The following is a 25,590-nucleotide window of genomic DNA, read 5'->3' on the forward strand; positions in this document are numbered from 1 at the left end:
TCAATAAATACATAAATGTCTAATCTTCTCTCTTATCTATCTTGATAATTCATGTAATTGAAGGTTTTTAAACTAAAAATAACTTATATAATATGGATACATTAACTTATACAATTGCTACACTCTCCCCTTACCACACTGGAGAAGACTTGTAGCCGGCCTTTTCTGAAGCTTTAAACATACCATTTTTAATTCTAATATCTTTTGTAATAGAAATTATTTCAATTTGAAATGCAAATATTTTACGTTTATACCTCAATTTACTTATTGCAAAAGCAAACATTGCACCTTATTTTATAATTTAAATTGTATTATGTTCTATTGAGAGCCTTTAATTGATTAAGATTATATATATACTATACTATTAATGTTATTTAATATGGAATACCTGAAGTATTGGATATCTATGCTTGGGATGCAAATGTATCTGGTTTTCTTTTCTTGGGGACAAAGTTGGGTGATAATTTGATATTGAAAAAAATAAATATATAACCACAAGCTCACACTGTATTACCAAAACGATAATCGGAATTTGTTGGTAAAATTACAAAAAAATATGAATCCTGATAGGATTTGAATTTAACTAGTGAAACTCTTTATTTTTATTTTAACGTTTTATTTTAATAATAAGATCAGTGGCACAAAGACAAATAAACTTCAGAAGTCTCCAGAATTTGCAGTACAAAGGGTTACATCGCTCCAAAGTACGCTATGAATCTTTGTATTACTTCCAAGGTTGATGTTATACCATCGGAGGGTGATTCTCGAAACGGTGAAAGGAATTTGAGTTTCGGACGTGATGGTAGAGGAAGGTGATGGAGGAGCAAGAAGCTAAGTGACAAGAATTATGCAGATTGTGAAAAGGAAATTGCAGTGTGGGGAGGAGAATTAGATAGAGGAAATGTTGATCCAAGATTAAAAAGAAAGTTTAGCCAAAACCAAGCTACAAATAATTGGTTGATATTGGATTTAATAGTCAAGTAATGCTTAAGGGCTCAGGGGTGTTTGGGTCAGCTTACGTATATCTCAAATAATCCCTTAGGAAAATCTCTTCAATGGCCACCCCTATTAATAACCCAAATGGATCAAACTAACTATTTCTTGAGTAATATACTCAAAAGTCATAATTGACCGTTGAGTCACCTAATGATGGTTAAAAGAAAATTATTATTATTATTATTATTTTTTACTATACAATGAATCTGTCAGACAATCCATGAAATAATTTTGGCACAAAAATTCATAATGTTTCCAAGTATCAATAGTACTAATAACTTGAACATTGTGTTCATCTTCTTTGAGCGTAGGAGCATCTCAATCAAGAATCTCGCAAGATTCAGATGGTCAAATAGAAAAACATCTTTTGTTGCCCCCTCTTGAAATGATCCACTGATTTTTTTCGGTTTTTCTGCATTGTTCATAAGAATAGAGACCAGTGCCACATGAGTTGGTGTGGGAGCCACAACTTGGTTTGGCACATCACCGGGGTTTGATTTAGATGTCATTTTCTGAAAAATCTAAACCAAAAAATTATTTATTGAATCACGTGTAGGAGATCCTTTAGATTGACAGGAAGAGATCTAGTAAAGAATAAAACCTTAGGATGAATGCCAAGGCCTATGTAACACACAGTTTCCTTAAAACAGATTTGCCACCTTCACTTGGGTGCACAAGGATTTAAGCAATGTCTGTTTCCCAGGATACAACAACTGATGAATAGCAAAAAAAACACCACTCTTCTATTCTAACGAACTGAATTAAGCTTTAACTCTAACCAAGGAAAACCTTAAAAACTAAAGAGAAAATGAGAGATTGAAATTTTTGGTGTGTTTGAAATAAGAGGAAGAACACCTTTTTATACTATCAAGGTGGGAAAAAACATTGAATTCCACTGTTATTTTCCCTTGTTCACTTTCCAATTCTTAAAACCTCCCGCATTAATCCACTAACCTTTCATCTTTCAAATTCTCAACTTACACCACCACTTTCATTCCATTTATTTCATTCAATTTATTAAAATATTCCAATGTATATATTATAACTTTTATCCTTACAATTACCAACATGAACAAATCTCCAAATTTTATTGACCTCCCAAAAACTCTGGCAAAGTTAAAAACACATCCTTGGATGGAAAAATGGCATTTTGAAAAAAATAGTCAAAGGGTTTAAGATCCATACACAATGTAATCAATGTACCCAGAATATGGAAGAGAAGCGAGTCGAGCAGTTCCCGACTACTCAGCTCCGCTCGTGAAAAGCTCGAACTCGACTTGAAGTCTATCTAGTTGAGCTCGAGCTTTAGTGGCTCATTTAAGGGGTCAAGACGAGTTCGATCAGGGCGAAGATCGGCTCGATACGCTCGCGAGCTTCATCTCACTAGGAGGGCCAAATTGCAAGTTTTGTAACTTTTTTTTATTTTCAAGTTGTTAAAATGACAAACAACCCCCTTTTCACAACAAACTCGAAGCTCGAGCTCGAGTTGCCACCCATACTCCCCGAGCTCAACCTCGAGCCCAAGTATTCAAGCTCAAACGAGCTCGGCTCGAACTCGAATTCGACACTGTTCATCACGAACCGAGCTTGAGTGTCCAGATACTCAGCTCGACTCGACTCGTATAGACCCCTAACCCAGAATAAGAATTGTCATCCGATCATAAAAGGATGACAAAATATCAAATGGGGTCGAGAAAAGATTGAAAGTTTACCACATATGTTTCAATATAATCGAATCCAAGAACAACATCATCCCAATTTCCTTCAAAAAATTACGAAATGAAAAAAAAAAAAAATCATCCATCAGCAAAAATAAAGTGACTAAGTAATAAATTTAAATAAACAAATAAATGCCCTGTTTGTCAGGTAAAGAGAGTAACAAGAGTGTGGCGCCAAAATTGGAGATTTTGACGTGCATGGATCTATTGTTAAGTTCAAAGACCTTTGGTTTCTCACTCTGATCACCCATCTTAGTTTTGAAAATGGTAGGCCATAGTCAAAGTTTCCAAACAATAGTTACAGTTGTTGAGACATGAAGGATGAGAATCTTTGTTATGTGAAGTTTCTTCATTTTGCCAAAAGCATGACATTGCCATTTTGAATATGGATGACATGTTTGTAATTTGAAGGCAGCCACGACCGGGAGTTGTGCACATGACAAGTTTGCATCACTATCAAGTTGAATTGTTTTATACTGTGATATTTCTTTAACAGGGCAGTGAGTGGAAGGGCGATTTTGCCATAATCGCGAACAAATCGGCGATAGTATCCCGTCAATCTGAGAAACCCTCTTAGTGCTCTGACGTCTCGCGGTGCTGGCCATTTGAGGATACTCTCAATCTTTGAAGGGTTAACGGACACCCCTTTAGCTGAAACCACATGCCCCAAATATTCAAAAAGGTGACTGCCCGAAGTTACACTTTTTTTTATTGACCACCAACTGATTGTCCAGGAGTACCTACAAGGTAATACGTAGATGCTGCGCATGCTCATCCATCTCCTTACTATAGACCAATATATCGTCAAAGAAAACCAACAGAAATTTTCTTAGATACGGTTTGAAAACGTCATTCATGACTGCTTGGAAGGTAGCTGGTGCATTGATGAGGCCGAAGGGCATTACCATAAACTCATAATGCCCTTCGTGCGTCCGGAAGGCTGTCTTAAGGGTATCCTCTGGTTTCACTCGGATTTGGTGATAGCCCGATTTTAAATCTAGCTTAGAAAATACCGTCGCTCCATCTAACTCATCAAATAATTCGTCGATGGTTGGAATCGGAAACTTATCCGGAACTGTCACTTTGTTAACTGCCCTGTAATCAACACAGAATCTCCACCCCCCATCTTTTTTCTTTACCAATAAAACTGGACTTGAGAAGGGACTGATGCTAGGTTTTATTATTCCCGAGGCTAACATCTCTTTGACGATACGCTCTATTTCATTTTTCTGGTAGTAAAGGTACCTATAAGGTCATAAATTTGGTGGTTGAGTCCCCGGCACTAACTGGATGGCGTGGTCTCTAGTTCTGGCGGGTGGTAATCCGGGGAGTGGATCAAAGATGCTACTAAATTCCTGCAAAACTTCCAATAACCGATCATCAATTGCCTCACTGTTATCACTCTATTTCTGAATCTGTCCAAACTCTACCAAACACCCTTGTCCTTCACTCTGCAATGCTTTGATCATAGCTTTAAGAGAAACCATGGTTTTGCTGAGAGACGGGTCCCTGCGCAAACACACAATATGGTCTCCCAGTTTGAACCTCATGGTTTGCTTTCTCCAGTCCGTGGTCGTTTCACCTAAGGTTTCCAACCATGCAATTCTAAGAACAACATCCGCACTGCTCATATCAAATGGGAAGAAATTTTGGATAATCATCACCCCTTGTAGCTCCATGCAAACCTTCTTACATTCCCCCTCACATCGCACACTATACCCATCACCCACTCGAACCCCAAAGGATTGAGTTTTCATCACAGAAATACCCAAACACTCCACAACCTTTGAGCTAATGAAATTGTGGGAAGCCCCACTATCAATTAACACCATCAGCTCCTTACCATAGATTCTGCCCCTTAAGCTTCATGGTCCTTGGATCGTGAATCCCCACCACTGAGCTAAGAGATAGCTCAACCTGTTCCTGCGGTGGTTGCCTTTCAGATTCGACATACTCTCCTCTACCATTTGGGTCTGGATCATCCTCCTCTTCATCGATTAAGATAATCTGAAACTGCTTTTCCCCACATTTGTGACCCAAAGAAAACTTACCATCACATCTGAAGCAAAGACCTTTCTCTTTTTTTTTTCTGGATTTTGGCGTCTATCATTCGTCGGAATGGGAACTCGCGTCGTTAGAAGTTGGGTCTATCGTAAGGTCGAAAGGCTGTCGGTGATGGTTGGAAGTTGGGTCTGTCGTAGTGTCAAAAGGCTGTCAGTGGTTGATCGCGACTGGAAGAGTTGGTCGACGAGCTATGGGTTGAAGTTTCTGGCGATCGTCGATGGAAAAAGGGGTTAGGATTTGATTTTAGGGATTCTGCGTTATTTGGGAATTTTGGGTTTGGGTGACTATCGGGTCGGGTCAAGTTTCTGGGTCCATAGGGATATCCCAGCCCATTAACACGTGTGTGTTTACTTACTCCCACTTGGGCCTCTTCAATAACATTATTTCTTTCCTCTATGCATTGGGCCAGCTCAATTATTTGAGTTAGAGATGTGGGCTGAGCTAAACAGACTTCAGCTCTCACTTCCAATTTCAGCCCATTGATAAAGGCTGCTTGTAAGATTTCCTCCTTCTCCCCTACCAAAAGGGCAGCGACGGCTTCAAACTGACGTCTAAACTCCATTACTATCCCAGTTTGCTTCATGGCCATTAACGACTCATATGGGTTGAGTTCTTGGGATCCACTAAACCTTTGAAGAAGTGCCAACTTAAACATGGCCCACGACGTTGCCGGGGTTCTGGATTCCGTCCACTGAAACCAGTTAATGGCTTCACCCTCCATACAAACAGCTGCCGCTGTTAAGCTCCCTTCTTCAGTTACTCTGTTGAGGTGAAAGTAGCGCTCAACTCTAAAGATCCATCCATAAGGGTCTTCGCTGAAAAATATCGGCATCTCCAACTTTCTCCCACTCATTCCATTGTGACTTTGATTGCTGGTGTCAGCCCCATTTGGATTTTCATCCTAGTGAGATCGGCCATTTTCAGACAATCGTATCTCAGTTCTACCAGTTTCTTCTTCATCCTTCCTTCGTACCTAGGATTGTAATTCTACCAGACATTCTCAGATAGTACCTATCTCAACTCCCAACTTCGTAACCTCTTTTTCCACATTATCCAGTCTAGAGTCCATTCTTGTCACAACCATAACCCGGAACACAATGCTCTTATACCAATTGATGAACACCCGACCTGCAAATCCACAGACAGTCCAACAATCTATCCACACACAACCGACACACACTCAAATGACAAAGATCCTGTTATATTACTAACCAAATACTACCATACATCCACAGAATATTCATTCAATAGTAATGTCCTAGCAGTACTCAATGGCCTATGACAGAGATCAAAAAAACAAGTACAAACGAAAATGGAAATTGTAGGACTGACTTCGAGGTTCAGCAGCCTCCACAATGACTGACTTCGAGGGTCAGTAGCCTCCCTTCCAAAATGGCTTAAATCTCTGAATACCCTCCCTCTTGCATCCAGCCCTTTTTATTCTCTCCTAACACCTTTTGATTTCTAACAGAATTCTCTTCTCTCCACTCCTCACAAGCCACATGTCCTACTTATAACAAACTCTAACCTCCTGCCTAACCAATATTCCCCTGCTTCTTCCTTCTCTTCTTCCTATGGTAGACCATACCCTCTGGTTGCTCAACAGAATGTATGTAAGTTTACACTACAAATGATAGTATTTTCTCTTTCTATTTTCTATGTAGCATCTTTTGATCATAAGTCTTCACGTATTTAATCATTTATGTTATTTTTAATTTTTTTTTTTTTTTTTTTTTTTTTTTTTTTTTTTTTTTTGCTTATCTCAATTTTTGTTGCTCACCTGAATTCTGATTATTTTAAACTCTTTCAATTTTGTGCTTGTTTTCTTTCCTTGGAGACAAAGTAAGGTGATAGTTTGATATCGAAAAAATAAATCGATAATATTATTGACTTGTTATAATCTTCAAATTCGAGTTTTCTATAGTTGTTTTTCGTGGCATTATATACAACTTGGTAAGGTTATGACCAAAATATGTTTATTTTTTTAACTTAAAAGATGCCTAAATAATATAGTTATTGTACTGATTTTTAACTAAAAATTAATTGTTATCGGGCCAGGTATATCATGGGATTATCCATGGCCCAAAGTGTCATCCCTATTTTTGGCCCATTATGGCTCATAAGATGACTCAAAATAGAATATGATTTAAAAATAAACATACTTATAATTAATTAGACACCAAACTGATGATTTATATTTGGAGAAAAACCAGATTATTAAAAGACAGAAATGCCCCCATTAATCTCCACTCTAATCCATAAAAAAACATAACAAATCGGTTGCTCAAATCCGGTCTTACCATTTTCAAGACTAAAACTCAAACTAAGATTGCTGATCAGAGTGAAAAACCAGAGGTCTTCGAACTTAACAATGGATCTATGCATGTCAAAATCTCCAATTTTGGCGCCACAAACAGGGTATTTATTTATTAATTTAAATTTATTACTCAATTCACTTTATTTATGCTGATGGATGATTTTTTTTTTTTTTTTTTCATTTTGTAATTTTTTGAAGGAAATTTTGCTGATGTTGTTCTTGGATTCGATTCTATCAAATCATATGTGGTAAATTTTCTATCTTTTCTCAACCCCATTTGATATTTTGTCATCTTTTTATGATCAGATGAAAATTCTGTTTCTGGGTACATTGATTAGGTTGTGTATAGATTGTAAACACTTTGACTATTTTTTTCATAATGCAATTTTTCCATCCAAGTTTTTAACCATGCCAATGATTTGGAGATGATTTCATGTTGGTAGTTGTAAGGATAAAAGTTACCATACATATGTATCTGCACTATTTTTTTGTGAGATGAATAAGTAATTTTGGTTCTTGACAGTTTATAGAATTTTTTTTTTTTTTTTTTTTGGAATTCAAGTTTTTGTTTCTTCTGCTTTCTGCCTATGATGAATTATGGTGTTATCAGAATGGTGCAGCACCTTTTTTTGGGTGCATTGTTGGTCGGGCTGCAAATCGAATCAAAGAGGGTAAATTTACTCTAGATGGGACCAAGTACACTTTGCCAATCAACAAGCCACCGAACAGTCTCCATGGTATGAATTTGCTTGAGTCGGAGTGTTAGGTTTTTCATTTTCTTAGTTGATTGTGTGAAAATCTTGTGTTGTTTTATGTCAGTCCCTGTTAAAACTGTTGTAGTCCAGCAAAAGCTTGTCTTCTGTTTTCAGGCAGGTGGGAACTTTGCCACTCATCAATAAGAGCACTTTTCCATATTGCTTTGTGGTATTAATACAGTAGCCACAGTACTTAGAGAAGAAAAATAAGCCGCAGCATATTGCTTTTGTAATGCTACAGACTAGGGTACCTAAAAGTTTGCTTTCCAATGTAGTAAAGAATTGTCCGTCTTATCACTTTGAAGAAGATACCCCATTCCTTTATTGACTTTAGCGATATCAAGTTGTCGTCAAACTAATAAGTATACCCTCCTTGTTTGATCTAAGACACTCGGACACTTATCCAATTGAAAAATGCCATTGCAAATCAATCGTTGGGAGTTTGTCATAGAAAAACATAATAGTAGTGGCATCTGAGGACTGGGTGGATGTATGATATCTTTATGCACTAGAATGCATTTGAATTTTTGCAAATTTATTTCCCTGATAAATTCTTCTGTCTTTTCTTTTCTTTAGGCGGTTTCAAGGGTTACGATAAAGTGATATGGAAGGTAGCAGAACAAAAGAATAGTGAAAACCCATCTATTACATTTAATAATCACAGTCGTGATGGGGAACAAAATATGTCTCTGACTGCAACTTGCACACTTACTTCAAAAACGACGTTAGACTTGACATGGAAGCAGTTCCAGAGAACAAGCCACGTCCAATCAGCTTAGCTCAACACACCTACTGGAACTTGGCAGGCCACAACTCTGGGAACATACTTGAGCACTCAATTCAGATTTGGGGGCAACACATTACTCCCGTAGATGAGAACACTGTCCCAACCGGTGAAATTGAGCCAGTCAAGGGAACCGCTTTTGATTTCACCTCTGAGAAGAAGATCGGTGCATCAATCCATGAAGTGGGATTAGGGTATGACCACAACTACGTGCTTGATTGTGGGGAAGAGAAATTGGGGTTGAAGCATGCTGTAAAACTGAAGGACCCGTCATCTTCGAGGGTCCTTAACCTGTGGACCAATGCCCCTGGGATGCAGTTTTACACCGGAAACTATGTCAATGAAGTCGTCGGAATAGGAGGTGCAGTTTATAGAAAGCATGCTGGTGTCTGCTTAGAGACGCAGGGATTTCCTAATGCCAAAAACCAATCTAACTTCCCATCTGCTGTGGTTCGACTGGGCGAAATATACAAACATTCAATGTTGTATGAGTTTTCAGTTGAGTGAAGTAGTATTCTCTTTAAGTGTGGATATTGAAATAAAGGTTTGTTTTAGGTTTGCCGACGGTGAATAAGAGAGTATTCTCAATGATCAAAAGTTCAAAACTTGTAATATTTAGTACACTGCATAATTAAACCAGGTTACGTTAGACTTGGCAGAGATTGGTTGCCTATTATCAAAAATTAAAATTCCCAAATAAGGGGTGTTTATTTTTAAAGTGTGGTGTTGAAATTTTGACTGGTGACACGAGTTCTTTTAGTTACATAACGCCTAATGTTATTAAATGGATCTTGAAAGTTTAAAAATTTGATCACAAATATCTTTTTGCATTAATCCTATAGCTTTGTCGATTTGTAGAACATTTTCTTGTAAAACAAGTTCAAGAAGAACAAAGTTACCGTTTCACCCATCTACCACAAACTACAATATAATAGGCTCCGTTTGTTTCGTTTTTAGGAATACTATTATTAGTATTCCCAACAAAATTAAACAGTAAAATTGCAAAAACTCACAATATTATCTAATATTATTCAACTTTTTTTAAACCCTTTAAATTGGTTAATTTAATTAAATATCCTTAAATATTTTTTTTGAAATTGCAAAAACACCCCTAAACCCACATTATACCACATTTCGGCCACCACTGCCGGAAGATGGTTGGAATCTGGTATAATGGCCCACTACTGGCTGAGTCTGGCCGGTAGTACACCGATCTAGCCTTTTCCAGCCAGATCCACTGTGGATCTGACCGTTAACGGCCAGATCTTTGGCCGTAGCCAATCGTCAACGACGGCCAACATATGGTCGTCATTGACCATCAACGACGATTGTATGTTGGCCATCGTTGACGAGCAAATGCGGCCAGATCTGGCCTTCAATGGCTAGATCTACCATGGATATGGCCGGGAAAGGCCATATCGGTGCACGATCGGCAAGATTCAGCCGGTCATGCACCGATACGGCGACTCTGGCCACCCTCCAACGGTGGTGGTCGGCTGTGATTATTCAATAGGTGGGTTGGGAGTATTTTTGTTAACTTTTAAAGTTTTATTATAGGGGTATTTAGTAAATAAACAAATATAGGGGGTATTTTTATTAGTTTCTAAATCCTACATTGTAATACCCGCCAAATTCAACTTTTTTTTAACTTTTTTCAAAAAACTTTTTCTAAAAAATACAAAAAAGTGAACCAAACGGAGCCATAGTCTATGATAATCTCCCATTTCAAAGATTTTTTTTTTTTTTGTTATAGATGGTTGTAATTAGCAATGCAGTATATAAAAACAAATTCATAATTTAAATTGTATTATGTTCTATCGAGAGCCTTTAATTGATTAAGGTTACATAAATACTATACTATTAATGTTATTTAATATGAAATACCTGAAATATTGGATATCTATACTTGGGATGTAAGTGAATCTTGTTTTCTTTTCTTGGGACTTTTCTTGGGACGAAGTAGGGTGATAATTTGATATTGAAAAAATGAATATATAACCACAAGCGCACACTATATTACCAAATCAATAATTGGAATTTGTTGGCAAAATTACAAAAAAAATATGAATCCCGATAAGATTTGAATTTAATTTGTGAAATTCTTTATTTTTATTTTAACGTTTTATTTTGATAATAAGATTAGCGGCACAAAGACAAATAAACTTCAGAAGTCTCCAGAATTTGCAATACAAAGGGTTACATCGCTCTAAAGTACACTATGAATCTGTGTATTACTTCCAAGGTTGATGTTATACCATCGGAGGGTGATTCTCGAAACGGTGAAAGGAATTTGAGTTTCGGACGTGACGGTAGAGCAAGGTGATGGAGGAGCAAGAAGCTAAGTAACAAGAATTGTGCAGATTGTGAAAAGGAAATTGCAGTGTGGGGAGGAGAATTAGATAGAGGAAATGTTGATCCAAGATTAAAAAGAAAGTTTAGCCAAAACCAGGCTACAAATAATTGGTTGATATTGGATTTAATGGTCAAGTAATGCTTAAGGGCTCAGGGGTGTTTGAGTCAGCTTATACATATCTCAAATAATCTCTTAGGAAAATCTCTTCAATGACCACCCCTATTGAGTAATATACTTAAAAGTCCTAATTAACCGTTGAGTCACTTAATGATGGTTAAAAAAAAGTTTTTTTTTTTTTTTNTTTGTTCTTAAAAGCACTTCCCTTGACCTTCAAGTAGAGCTTATGGTGCAGGTGCTTATCAATCTTTTGGAGCTCCCTGTACTTGAAAAGCAATTTCCTAAGCACTTGTTGTTCATTCCTGCAATTGCAAGTTTTCATTTATCATTAAACGTAAGCCTTATGGAGAAGGAGATGTGATTGGCCTCATTAGGATCACACTCTCCCCTTACCACAGTTGAGAACACTTGCATTTTCTGAAGCTTTAAACACACCATTTTTTGTTTGTTTTGCAATAGAAAGTATTACAATTTGAAACGCAAAGCTTAGTATAAAATATAATTTAATGTTAAATATATACTATAGTGTTAATGTTATTTAATATGGAATACTTAAAATATTGGGCTTCGTTTGGTTGCCAATTGGGAATACTATTTTTAGTATTCCCAAAAAAGTTAAATAATAAAATACCCAAAAACCAGAGTTTTTGGGAATACTACTCTCAATATTATTCAATTTTTTTTAAACCCCTTAAATTTGTTAATTTAATTAAATACCCTTAAATATTTTTTAAAAAATTGTAAAAACACCCTAGTAATCCACAATTACCAGATTTCGGCCACCACCGTCGGAAAATGGCCGGAATCTGGTAGGATGGCGCACTACCAGCTGAATCTGGCCGGTAGTGCGCCGATCTAGCATTTTCCAGCCAGATCCACGGTGGATCTGGTCGGAAAAGGCCAGATCTAAGGCCAAAGATCTGGAAGTAACAGTCTGTTACGACGGCCAACAAATGGTCGTTGTTGATGGTCAATGAAGACCGTTTGTTGGCCGTCGTTGACAAGCAAATACGGCCAGATCTGGCCGGAAAAAGTTATATCGGCTCACGACTGGCAAGATCCAGCTAGTCATGCGCCGATACGGCGACTCCGGCCACCCTCCGGTGGTGGTGGCCGGCTGTCGGTATTTGAGGATGGGTGAGGGGTGTTTTTGTTAACTCTTAATGTTTTATTATAGGGGGTATTTTGTAAAAAAACAAACATAAGGGGTATTTTATAATTTATAAATCTTACATCGTAATACCCGTCCAATTCAAGTTTTTTTTAACTTTTTTCAAAAAACTTTTCCCAAAAACCCAAAATTTTGAACCAAACGAAGCCTTGGATATCTATACTTGGGATGCAAGTGAAACTTGTTTTCTTTTCTTGGGGACAAAGTACGGTGATAATTTGATATTGAACAAATAAATATATAACAANCGTACATATGGTATTTTGATTGATGGGCTATGCAAGAATGGCTGTGTTCTGGAGGCAGCAAAATGGTTTCGTACTTTGGAGTACTATGAGTTTAAACTTAGTATTGAAATCTATAGCAGCCTCATTGATGGGTTGTGTAAAAATGGAATGATCGAAATTGCTTGGGAGATATTTCACAAATTGCCTCAAAAAGGCCTAATGCCAGACGTTATGACATATACCATCTTAATCAATGGGTTTTGTAAAGAGGGGAAACTACAAAAGGCATATGATTTGTTATTTGATATGGAAAAAAAAGGTTGTGCTCCAAATGCTGTTACATTCAATACTCTTATGCGAGGCTTTTTGCAAAATAATGACGCAGCTAAAGTGGTTGAACTTCTGCACAAAATGAATGACAGAAATGTGATACCAGATGAATCAACATTGTCCACAGTCGTAGATCTGCTTGTAAAGCATGAAAATTATCGTGAATGTTTGGAGTTGCTTCCTCAATTTCCTCTGCAAAAGTCAACAAGAAGCTGAAATGATAAAATATTGCTGCACTTGACTGTAAAAACCATCTTCAATGCTGTGAATGTATAGGATAGTATTTTCTCTTTTTATTTTCCATGTAGCATCCTTCGATCATAACTCTTCACGTATTTAATCCTTTATATTATTTTTAAGTGTTTTTGTTTGCTTATTTCAATTTGTTGTTGCCCACCTGAATTCTGATTCCTTTAATTATCTTAAACTCTATGCAGTTTTGTACCAGGAACTTAATAAGAGTATTGTGTGAAAACTAATTAAGGTTGAATAAGGTAGATTTGGTCACAAATTGATGATGAAAAAGCTGTTTCTCTCTTACATTTTTCACTCTTTTAACTTATGAATACTCTCCAAAAGCACCCTTTTGTTCTTAAAAGCACTTCCCTTGACCTTCAAGTAGAGCTTATGATGCAGGTGCTTATCAATCTTTTGGAGCTCCCTGTACTTGAAAAGCAATTTCCTAAGCACTTGTTGTTCATTCCTGCAATTGCAAGTTTTCATTTATCATTAAACGTAAGCCTTATGTCACACTCTCCCCTTACCACAGTTGAGAACACTTGCATTTTCTGAAGCTTTAAACGCACCATTTTTTGTTTGTTTTGCAATAGAAAGTACTACAATTTGAAACGCAAAGCTTAGTATAAAATATAATTTAATGTTAAATATATACTATAGTATTAATGTTATTTAATATGGAATACTTAAACTATTGGATATCTATACTTGGGATGCAAGTGAAACTTGTTTTCTTTTCTTGGGGACAAAGTACGGTGATAATTTGATATTGAACAAATAAATATATAACAATAAATTCAGGTTGTATTATCGAATCGATAATGTTATTGACTCAATATAATCTTTGAAATCAAGTTTTTGATAGTGTTTCCCGTAACATTGTAAACAATAAGGTAAGGTTATGTTCATTATCGACGTGGAGCTGAGTTGGAATGGAACCAAAATAAGTTTATTTTTGCACTTAAAAAGATGCCTAAATAATTACCAATGATTTTGNATTATCAACTTGAAGAAGATACCCCATTCCTTTATCAACTTTATCAATATCAAGTTGTTGTTAAATTAATAAGTATACCCTCCTTGTCTGATCTAAGACACACAGACACTTATCCAACTGAAAAATGCCATTGCAAATCAATCGTTGGGAGCTTATCTTAGAAGAACATAATAGTAGTGGCTTCTGAGGACTGGGCAGATGTATGATATCTTTATGCACTAGAATGTATTTGAATTTTTGCAAATTTATTTCCTTGATAAATTCTTCTGTCTTTTCTTTCCTTTAGGCGGTTTCAAGGGTTATGATAAAGTGATATGGAAGGTAGCAGAACAAAAGAATGGTGAAAACCCATCTATTACTTTTAAGTATCATAGTGGTGATGGGGAAGAAGGTTCGCTCTCTCTCTGTCTCGTTCTCCCTGTTCCCCTCTTCTCTCATTTTTCCATCTCTAATTCTTCTGTTTCGCCTGGTAATAGGTTACCCAGGAGATGTGTCTGTGACTGCAACTTACACACTTACTTCAAAAACGACGTTGAGACTTGACATGGAAGCAGTTCCGGAGAATAAGCCAACTCCAATCAGCTTAGCTCAACACACCTACTGGAACTTAGCAGGCCACAACTCTGGGAACGTACTTGAGCACTCAATTCAGATTTGGGGGCAGCACATTACTCCCGTAGATGAGAACACTGTCCCAACCGGTGAAATTAAGCCAGTCAAAGGAACCCCTTTTGATTTCACCTCTGAGAAGAAGATCGGTGCATCAATCCATGAAGTGGGTTTAGGGTATGACCACAACTATGTGCTTGATTGTGGGGAAGAGAAATCAGGGTTGAAGCATGCTGTAAAACTGAAGGAGCCGTCATCCTCAAGGGTCCTTAACCTGTGGACCAATGCCCCTGGGATGCAGTTTTACACCGGGAACTATGTCAATGGAGTCGTCGGAAAAGAAGGTGTAGTTTATGGAAAGCATGCCGGTGTCTGCTTAGAGACGCAGGGATTTCCTAATGCCATAAACCAATCTAACTTCCCATCTGTTGTGGTTCGACCGGGCGAGACATACAAACATTCAATGTTGTATGAGTTTTCAGTTGAGTGAAGTAGTATTCTCTTGAAGTGTCGATTTTGAAATAAAGGTCTGTTTTGGGTTTGCCAACGGTGAATAAGAGAGTATTTTCAATGATCAAAACTTAAAATATTTAGTACACTGACATTTATATGCATAAATAAACTTGGTGGACTTGGTAGAGATGGGTTGCCTATTATCAAAAATTAAAATTCCCAAGGGCCTAACTCCTAAGGGTTGTTTGTTTTGAAAGTGTGACACGAGCTCTTTATACTTCAAAATTCTGATTCATTTCCAATATTTCTGATTGAAAAAGGGGAAAGAAAAGCCTCTAGTTGACCTGGTTTGTAATAATTTTTATTTGAATCACATCAAAATAACGCAACCAATTTCAAGTAGGAAGATTATCCTTAAAGGTTTTTGATGATAATTTTTGCATTTTTTTTTATTGTAGATTATCCTCGAAATTTGAAATTGTATCATGCATACCTCTTTCTATTATCAAATGTTATTAGAAGGATCTTCAAAGTTCAAAAATTTGATCACAAATATCTTTTTGCACTAACCCTATCAGGTTGTTGATTTGTAAAATATTTTCTTATAAAACAAGTTAGAGAAGACCAAAGTTATCATTTAACTCATCTACCGTAAACTACAATATAGTTTCAAACTTCAAAGATAGTTTATGATAAAAAGTATCAAAGTTGTCATTCGAATGATGAATTTGGAAACCTTAAAGATAGTCTATGATAATCTCCGATTTCAAAGATCTTTTTTTCAGTAGTCGATGGTTGGAATTAACAATGCAGTATATAAAATCAAGTTCTTACAAACAAATTCTATATTTTATTAAACTAGAAAAAGTATCAAAACCTATTACGTTCTTTTCTTGATATTCAGGATTCTAATACATTCAATTTTCATATCGACTTACATGACGTTCCCATTTGTAATTTGGGAATTACATGCACATTGAAGTTTCAACATTCTTTCAGCTTACACACAAACTGCGATTCTGGAAACGAATTTCCAGAACAATGCACAACAGAAATGGATTTGCATTGTGCCCTTATGCCTGTTTAGGATGGTAGTTTTAATAAGTTTTATGAATAGATAGCTTTGACCTTGCTTAGCACAGATCGTCTCACTTTGCTCGGACAAGTTCAAGTGGTAGAGTCTCCATGGCCAGCTGAAATTTGTGAAGTTTCAGTAGCTATAAGTAGTTTCCATCTATCGTAAATACTTTAAAGAATGCTTACCCAAAGTCTTGGAGTTGTAGGATCAGACTTTGTATGTAATTTGGCGAGCTCAGACTGAAAGGTGATAACTAAGCAAATTTTGAACTCGATCGAAAATGGACTGCAAATAGCATTTACAAAGGAAAACACCAACTCAAACCATTACAAATGTGGAGTTTGAATAATACCACCATTGCTATGAGGAAATAAAAATTGTGATGTGACAACATGCAGAAGGTTAACATTTCATCAGCAACCAATAGCAATAGAAACAATATAAAAGGCTTAGCAGAAAGGGTAACGTTAAACAGGGAAATAAAACGTAATGGCTAGCTTGACCTGAAAAACAGACATCTAATTAGCTATTGCTGCAGAACATCACATAAGTACTTCAAATTGAATGATGCTTTGTTGGTTTTCAGCTAAGTAGAAAATAGCAAGAGAAAATTCATCAAGTAGACGACACCAAATTAACTAAGGGCTTTCATTCATTCAGTAAATAAACACCGAATTATTTATGAAAACAAACAAGCATATAGAGGAAATATCTATGTCAAATTGTAACTTAGGTAAAACAGTTGAACAAGTTGAAATACAGAGGATAAGAAAAAAAAAAAAAGAGCCATATTATGTATTTCAGCTATCATTACAACATATAAGAATAATATCAAAGGATAAGTCCATGTTAAACTAGCAACTCACCCAGCAAAAACAGTTGGACATGTCAGAAGACGGGGGAGTATCACATAGATAGGCAGAGTCATTTTATGACAAACATCTCCATCTGCTATCTAGTATACAATACGACAACAAGGATGTCAAATAAACATTACATAAGTTAAAACATTTCTGAAAAGACATGGAATGTGGCAAACCTGTGTTGTTTGTATCAAGGATGTTTCAGTTACAATTTTTTCCCCGAGAAGAATTGACTCTACTTGGAGCAAGTGCAAGTCAATAGATTGAATAGGAACTGAAGATGCTTCTACTGTTAGCTCTCCATTGATAGAATCCACCAAAGAACATTGAGTTGACACTTTTCCTGTCACCTTAAAGCCACCTTTTTAACCATACATCTTGTCAGTTCCAGAATCATGTCATTATCATACGAACCTAATTCTAAAATTTTAGAAGACCGCATCAATAAGACATCAAAATGCATTGCATCTGGAATTCCATATGATGCAGTCTCCAATAAAAGTTGTAGAGAACATATATTCCAATTTATGATTAGAAAGGTTACTTCAAAGATTTAAATTAAAATCAAAAGTCATCAAACAGTGTGTGTGCAGAAGATGGGATCAAAAGCAGACCTGTTTTTAGTTCAGGAAGTAACGGGTGTTTCTGAGTATCCTGAGTAATGTAAAAGACAACCATCTCAGGAGAAATCGGTCTCTGAAGAATATCAGCTGAAAGCATAACAACAGGAAGAACAAAGTCCATATTGTTGAATTATATAAAACATTTCTCAAAATCTTTTTAAAAGTAAATATAAGTCCATACCTTTATCAGTTTCAACAATGAATTCCAGCGTTGCAGATAACGATTTATGTAGGTATCCCCGCATTACATCTACAGTTATCAAATACTAACATAGGATTCATTAATCGTCAATGTTTGGCAAAACATTTATAGGGCATGAGATGGGAAAAAGTGAGGATCCCCCCAAAACTGTCTCATTGCAAGGGTCCAAAGTGAAGTTTTTCACTTGTGTGAGATCAAATAACCTCACCTGGATGCTAATATTCCTTCCATGGAAGGTCTCATAGAACCTCTCTAAATTTTCTTCTCCACGCTGCCTCAGATTTATGGAAAATGGTATCTGCAAAATAAGCAAAATGTATACACTGTAAAGGAAGGAATAGTTATTTTGCAAATACTTAAGGGAAACTAGAGGTGAGGAAAAAAACTGTTCTGATGCCTTGCAAAAGGAGGTTAAAGTCTATTGAAGTATAATAACAACTATTAAGAATAGACATGGACTGAAAACAGAGTGAACAAGACTTAATTCTCATCCCAACAGAGAATTAACAGAGAGAACTGTCTAATTTAAGAAAACAATTAGAAATGGGAAAAGCTAATTTGAAAAGACTAGGAAAATGAAGAGGTTTTTCACACAACAGAGGACATACACAACTGCACAGAGAAAGCTAAAATGCGTATTAACAGTTCTGAAATATTAGAGATTTAATCTAAGTTTTATAAACTAGCATCAGCTACAATTATAAGATTGTATAAACATCGTACAATTAGATTATTCTCAGTATGAATAAAACATCTGTACTTCTACAATTAGGAAATTTCTAATAGAAATTCTACCTCTGCTGTGCCTGGACCAATCTTCCCAGAAGTTCTGATCTCAATGTTCTTCTTCCTGTTTCCAAGTCACGAAAATATAAAACAACAGAAAGATGAAATAGCTTTAAAGAATTTAAGAAGAATAAAAATAAAAGTTATCCTACACAAACACAAAGCCAATAGTAAACTTGGACAAGAATGATTATGACTGTAGCACTCCAATTTTGTACTAACCAAACTTAGTAACAGTCAATAACCTGATGTTATAAGATATACACTATAAATCAGCCCACAGTCCAGCCACATAGAAAGGTACAGAATATGGAGCAAGTTTGCTCCAGTTCAATCATTATTACACATTTTTACTACCCAAAAGTACTCCAGCTTAGACAGGAAAGTTTCAGTTCTGTTCAAGTTTGACCAGCAACATACAAAAAGAAAAATAAAAGAGTGAAGCCACATCAATCAACACCAAATTTCCTAGATTAGAGCTTGCTTTAATGCTAATCCTACTCAGGATCAGAGTCTATTCCTACATCTCTAAGAGACCAAAGATAACCAACTCCAAATCCAAAAGTTTCAGTAGTCTCAAGCTTCCTTTCTCTCAAAAATATAATAGATACAGGACCATTGAGAAGTCCTTAAGTTTATCCAAGATCATAGGCCTGGTGAGTCTGATGGTTGTAAGAAATTACTGAATTAAAATGTTAAAAAGAAGCTTCAACAAATTGAATGAAAATTCAAATTCACAGAAGCAAATTGTTGACAGTTGCTACAATCCTTGGACACATAAATAATGAAAATTCAGAGTTTTCCAGTTGAAAGACCTCAGAAACCATGGTTAATAACAAAAGGGTGATCTGTAGTGAAACCATGATGCTGAAATCAACGATGACAGTCCTCGGAAACAACGCCTCATAAGCACACGTAACACACACGAAATGTAACTACTAGAACGTTAAAAAGGTTTGTGACAATTCGGCAATTTGCTACGCCTGATTAATTATGTGTCTTTGGTTTTCTTAAGGCTCTGGAAGCATGAAATTACCACTTCTAACTAGTTGGTTAGTTTCAGCGATGTAATCAAATCATAACATATACTGGAATTTTACAAGTGCTACTGGCAAACCATGAATGAAGCACAATTCAACAATAAAAAAAGAAACTTTGAACTTACACAATTGGAATAGGCTTCACAACACCATAGAAAGACTCGATGACACCAGCTGATCCTCCACGAACCTTCAAAAAACAACAGTGAATATCAAAATTAGCTTAGGCTCGGTTCCGTTTGGTTTCCGAGAAAATTAAACAGTGCAATTTTGAATACTCAAAGAAACGTAGCTGAAACTTTTCTAAAATGAAAGAAAGCCTACCTGCAAGTTGACCGATCCATTGAGGGTGAGGACAATCCCATAGTGAGAAATGGAGGAAGATGACCTTATTAAGATTTTGCCCTCCAGAAAATCCTGATATCGTATTACAGCAGCAGCATTATATAACTAAGCTTAAAAACTATAAATAAATTATTTTTTTTTTTAAAAAAAAAAAAAAAAAAAGAAGCGGAGATATAGAGAGAGGAAGAGCGCGTACAGATGGTTGATATATACGATTGAATCGGGAGAGCTTCAGCTCTATGCTGGGCATTTTCAACTGCGGAAGAAGATGAACTTTTTCAAATTCAGTTCTATATGGATTGAATTCTGACAATTTAGCCCTCTTTTAATTTTAGTAAAATCACCTTACAGTACAGATGGGGTTTTAAATCCTAACCACTCCCACTATTGTTTAAAAGATACAATAAGACCCCTGGAAACTTGTAACGAAAAGTCGAAAAGTAAACCAGGGGGTGTCTTTGAGATCTAAACAAACCTTGGAGGATTAAAAAATTTAAGTGACATTAACACGTGGCAAAATATAACTGGTCAGATGACAAAACTTTACGTGGCATTGAAATACCAAATCTACCCCTACCTGAACCTTCTTCTTCCCCAAAAATCCCCGATTTCAGCGGCACCCATCTTCTTCCTCCTTTTTCTTCTTCCACTTGAGCAGCCCTCCCCAAAAAAAAAAAAGGAAAAAATGCGACTCATCTCAAGAAAACTAATCTTTACTCTTCTGATTCTCACTCTGTATCCTCTTTCCCTCTACGCGCGGCCCTTCATTCTCGTCCTTTCACAGGACGACATCAAGGACACGCCGCCGTCTCCTCAGGATGACGACTCGGCCGACTGGGACGACTTCGGCGACTCTGAGACGGAGCCCGAGGAGAATCTCGATCCGGGTTCCTGGAACCCCATCTTCGAGCCTTCGATGGACCCGGACGCGCTGAATCGGAGCTACTATTCCACCGTCGCAAAGATGATGTCGGCTGTCAGTGACGGCGACAAGCGGAAGATGCGGGAGGCCACGGCCGAGATTGAAGCGGCGGCTGATGAAGGTGAACCACACGCTCGGTCGGTCTTGGCGTTTTTGTACGGAATGGGGATGATGCGAGAGCGGAACAAGGCCAAGGCTTTTATGTATCATCATTTTGCTGCTGAAGGTGGTAACATTCAATCGAAGATGGCTTTAGCATACACGTATTTGCGTCAAGATGTGAGTGGAATTCTTTGTGCCGTTCGAGTTTTTTTTTTTTTTTTCCTTATATTTTTTAAGCTTGTTCAAGCTCTAGAATTGAAATAAGAAAGAATTTGGATTTATTTTTTTGTGATGAATGATCTTTGTTTTGATAATTTTTCTTTCTGGTCGCAGATGCATGAGAATGCGGTTAAATTATATGCTGAATTAGCTGAGATAGCAGTGAATAGTTTTTTGATTTCAAAGGATTCACCGGTGATTGAACCAGTTAGGATTCATAATGGAGCTGAAGAGAATAAGGGGGCATTAAGGAAGTCTCGAGGGGAGGACGACGAGGCCTTTCAGATTTTAGAGTATCAGGCGCAGAAAGGGAATGTCGGGGCAATGTACAAAGTTGGGTTGTTCTATTACTTTGGATTGAGAGGATTGAGGCGTGATCGTGCCAAGGCATTGGCATGGTTTTCAAAGGCTGCGGATAGGGGTGAACCCCAGTCCATGGAATTTCTTGGAGAGATATATGCAAGAGGAGCTGGTGTTGAAAGGAACTACACTAAGGCACTTGAATGGCTGACACTTGCTTCCAGACAGCAGCTTTATTCGGCGTATAATGGAATGGGGTATTTGTATGTCAAGGGCTATGGAGTGGAAAAGAAGAACTACACCAAAGTATGTTCATTTGCTTCTGTAGTGATTTTTGTACATTTTGAGTTTTCTAGTGCATTGATTTGTTGAAAAATCTTGTGTTGTTTAGGTCAGTATTAAACTTTTGTAGTCCAGCAAAAGCTTTCTTCTGTTTTCTGGCAGGTGGGAACTTTACCAGCACTTTTCCATATTGCTTTGTGGCATTATATATAGCCACAGCACTTAGAGAAAATATAAACTGCAGAATATTGCATCTGTAACTCTACAAACCAGGTACTAAAAGTTTGCTTTCCAACGTAGTGAAGAATTATCCTATTATCAACTTGAAGAAGATACCCCATTCTTTTTCAACTTTATCAATATCAAGTTGTTGTTAAATTAATAAGTATAACTCCTTGTCGATCTAAGACAACAGACACTTATCCAACTGAAAAATGCCATTGCAAATCAATCGTTGGGAACTTATCTTAGAAGAACATAATAGTAGTGGCTTCTGAGGACTGGGCAGAATGTATTTTAATTTTTGCAAATTTATTTCCCTGATAAATTCTTCTGTCTTTTTTTTCTTTAGCGGTTTCAAGGGTTATGATAAGTGATATGGAAGGTAGCAGAACAAAAGAATGGTGAAAACCCATCTATTACTTTTAAGATCTAGTGGATGGGGAAGAAGGTCATTCTCTCTCTCTCTCTCTCTCTCTGTTCTCCCTGTTCCCTCTCTCTCATTTTTCATCTCTAATTCTTCTGTTTTGCCGGTAATAGGTTACCAGGAGATGTGTCTGGTGACTGCAACTTACACACTTACTTCAAAAACACGTTGAGACTTGACATGGAAGCAGTTCCGGAGAATAAGCCAACTCCAATCAGCTTAGCTCAACACACCTACTGGAACTTAGCAGGCCACAACTCTGGGAACGTATTGAGCACTCAATTCAGATTTGGGGGCAGCACATTACTCCGTAGATGAGAACACTGTCCCAACGGTGAAATTAAGCCAGTCAAAGGAACCTTTTGATTTCACTCTGAGAAGAAGTCGGTGATCAATCCATGAAGTGGGTTTAGGGTATGACCACAACTATGTGCTTGATTGTGGGGAAGAGAAATCAGGGTTGAAGCTGCTGTAAAACTGAGGACCCGTCATCCTCAAGGGTCCTTAACCTGTGGACCAATGCCCCTGGGATGCAGTTTTACACCGGGAAACTAGTCGATGGGTCGTCGGGAAAGGAGGTGCAGTTTATGGAAAGCATGCGGTGTCTGCTTAGAGACGCAGGGATTTCCTAATGCCATAAACCAATATAACTTCCCATCTGTTGTGGTTCGACCAGGCGAGACATACAAAAATTCATGTGTATGGGTTTTCGGTTGAGTGAAGTAGTTTCTCTTGAAGTGTCGATTTTGAAATAAAGGTCTGTTTTGGGTTTGCCAACGGTGGAATAAGAGATATTTTCAATGATCAAAACTTAAAATATTAGTACAGACATTTATTGCATAAATAAACTTGGTGGATTGGTAGAGATGGGTTGCCTATTATCAAAAATTAAAATTCCCAAGGGCCTAAGGGTGTTGTTTGAAAGTGTGACACGAGCCTTTAGACTTCTGCAAAATTCTGATTCATTTCCAATATTTCTGATTGAAAAAAGGGAAAGAAAAGCCTCTAGTTGACCTGGTTTGTATATTGTTTAATCACATCAAAAATAGTCAATTTTAGTGCAAACCAATTTCAAGTAGGAAGATTATCCTTAAAGTCCTCTAGTTGACTGGTGTATAATTGTTTGAATCACATCAAATAAGTCATTTAGCAGCAACCAATTTCAAGTAGGAAGATTATCCTTGAAGGTTTTTTATGATAATTTTTGCTTTTTTTTTTTTTTTTTTTTTTTATTGTAGATTATCCTCAAATTTTGAAATTTTCATGGATCTCTCTTTCGTTTATCAAATTATTAGATGGATACTTCAAAGTTCAAAAATTTGACACAAATATCTTTTGTCCTAACCCTATCAGGTGTTGATTTGTAAAATATTTTCTAAAAACAAATAGAGAGACCAAAGTTATCATTAACTCATCTACGTTAACTACAATATAGTTCAAACTTCAAAGATATTATGATAAAAAGTATAAAGTTATCAAATGATGAATTTGAAAACTTAAAGTAGTTATGATAATCTTCATTTCAAAGATCTTTTTTCAGCGTAGATGATTGAATTAACAATGCAATATATAAATCAAGTTCTTACAAACAAATTCTATATTTTATAAACTAAAAATACAAAACCTATTACGTTCTTTTCTTGAATTCAGGATTCTAATACATTCAATTTTTGTATGACTTACATGACGTTCCCATTTGTAATTTGGGAATTACATGCACATTGAAGTTTCAACACTCTTCATCTACACACAAACTGAATTCTGGACGAATTTCCAGACAATGCACAACAGAAATGGATTTGCATCGTGCCCTTAGCCGTTTAGGATGGTAGTTTAATAAGTTTTATGATAGATAGCTTTGACCTTGCTTAGCACAATCGTCTCACTTTGCTCGGACAAGTTCAAGCGGTAGAGTCTCATGGCCAGCTGAAATTTGTGAAGTTTCAGTGCTATAAGTAGTTCCATCTATCGTAAATACTTAAAGAAGCTTACCCAAGTCTTGGAGTTGTAGGATCAGACTTTGTATGTATTTGGCGAGCTCAGACTGAAAGGTGATAACTAGCAAATTTTGAACTCGACGAAAATGGACTCAAATACATTACAAAGAAAACACCAACTCAAACTTACAAGTGGAGTGTTGAAATACCACCATTCTATGAGGAAATAAAAATTTGTGATGATACATGCAGAAGGTTAACATTTCACTAGCACCAATAGAATAGAAAACATATAAAAGGCTTAGCAGAAAGGTAACGTTAAACAGGAAATAAAACTAATGCTAGCTTGACCTGAAAAACAGACATCTAATTAGCTATTGCGCAGAACATCACATAAGTACTTCAAATTGAATGATGCTTTGTTGGTTTTCAGCTAAGTAGAAAATAGCAAGAAAGAAATTCATCAAGTAGACAACACAAATAACTAAGGGTTTCATTCATTCAGTAAATAAACACCAATTATTTATGAAAACAAACAAGCATATAGAGGAAATATCTATGTCAAATGTAACTAATAAAAATAGTTGAACAAGTTGAATATAGAGGATAGAGAAAAAAAAAAAGAGCATATTATGTATTTCAGCATCATTACCACATATAAGAATAATATCAAGGATAAGTCCATGTAAACTAGCAACTCACCCAGCAAAAACAGTTGGACATGTCAGAAGAGGGGGAGTATCACATAGATAGGCAGAGTCATTTTACGAAACATCTCCATCTGCTATCTAGTATAAATACAAAAACAAGGATGGCTAAATAAACATTAATAGTTAAAAATTTCTGAAAAGACTGGAATGTGGCAAACCTGTGTTGTTGTATCAAGGATGTTTCAGTACAATTTTTTCCCCAGAAGATTGACTCTACTTGGAGCAAGTGCAAGTCATAGATTGAATAGGAAATGAAGATGCTTACTGTTAGCTCTCCATTGATAGGATCCACAAAGAACATTGAGTTGACACTTTTCTGTCACCTTAAAGCCACCTTTTTAACCATACATCTTGTCAGTTCCAGAATCATGTCATTATCATACGAACCCAATTCTAAAATTTTAGAA

At 36.5% G+C, this 25,590-nt stretch overlaps 3 protein-coding genes, 1 long non-coding RNA gene and 1 pseudogene across 4 annotated transcripts; 3 read left to right on the forward strand and 2 right to left on the reverse strand.

Moving 5' to 3' along the window:
- Nucleotides 1–7,153: 7,153 nt before the first annotated feature.
- On the forward strand, nucleotides 7,154–15,180 carry LOC116140479 (aldose 1-epimerase-like; the record flags this gene model as incomplete). Its single annotated transcript, XM_031426106.1, has 5 exons — nucleotides 7,154–7,196; nucleotides 7,294–7,343; nucleotides 7,706–7,832; nucleotides 14,353–14,457; nucleotides 14,543–15,180. Coding segments are annotated over 5 exons (948 nt in total), but the record flags the coding sequence as incomplete, so codon positions are not given.
- A 966-nt stretch (nucleotides 15,181–16,146) lies between these two features.
- LOC116140483 lies at nucleotides 16,147–17,146 on the reverse strand. Its single transcript, XR_004129635.1, has 3 exons — nucleotides 17,073–17,146; nucleotides 16,392–16,491; nucleotides 16,147–16,321 (listed from the first exon to the last, which is right to left on the reverse strand). It is a non-coding gene; the product is annotated as an uncharacterized LOC116140483 (long non-coding RNA).
- Nucleotides 17,147–17,188: 42 nt separating this feature from the next.
- LOC116140531 (vacuolar protein sorting-associated protein 26C-like) lies at nucleotides 17,189–20,315 on the reverse strand. Its single transcript, XM_031426157.1, has 8 exons — nucleotides 20,262–20,315; nucleotides 20,045–20,170; nucleotides 19,846–19,910; nucleotides 18,690–18,744; nucleotides 18,103–18,192; nucleotides 17,874–17,958; nucleotides 17,684–17,779; nucleotides 17,189–17,430 (listed from the first exon to the last, which is right to left on the reverse strand). The coding sequence occupies exons 1-8, from the start codon at nucleotides 20,313–20,315 to the stop codon at nucleotides 17,189–17,191; spliced, it is 813 nt and encodes a 270-aa protein (XP_031282017.1).
- A 422-nt stretch (nucleotides 20,316–20,737) lies between these two features.
- LOC116140532 (ERAD-associated E3 ubiquitin-protein ligase component HRD3A-like) lies at nucleotides 20,738–21,980 on the forward strand. The gene is made up of 2 exons (XM_031426158.1): nucleotides 20,738–21,266; nucleotides 21,423–21,980. Exons 1-2 carry the CDS (start codon nucleotides 20,751–20,753, stop codon nucleotides 21,978–21,980), a joined length of 1,074 nt encoding a protein of 357 aa, XP_031282018.1. The 5' UTR covers nucleotides 20,738–20,750.
- A 419-nt stretch (nucleotides 21,981–22,399) lies between these two features.
- Nucleotides 22,400–23,253, forward strand: LOC116140533 (annotated as a pseudogene).
- Nucleotides 23,254–25,590: the final 2,337 nt, after the last annotated feature.

This window comes from Pistacia vera, unplaced genomic scaffold, assembly GCF_008641045.1.
Source record: "Pistacia vera cultivar Batoury unplaced genomic scaffold, PisVer_v2 Contig373, whole genome shotgun sequence".
NCBI classification, from domain to species: domain Eukaryota; kingdom Viridiplantae; phylum Streptophyta; class Magnoliopsida; order Sapindales; family Anacardiaceae; genus Pistacia; species Pistacia vera.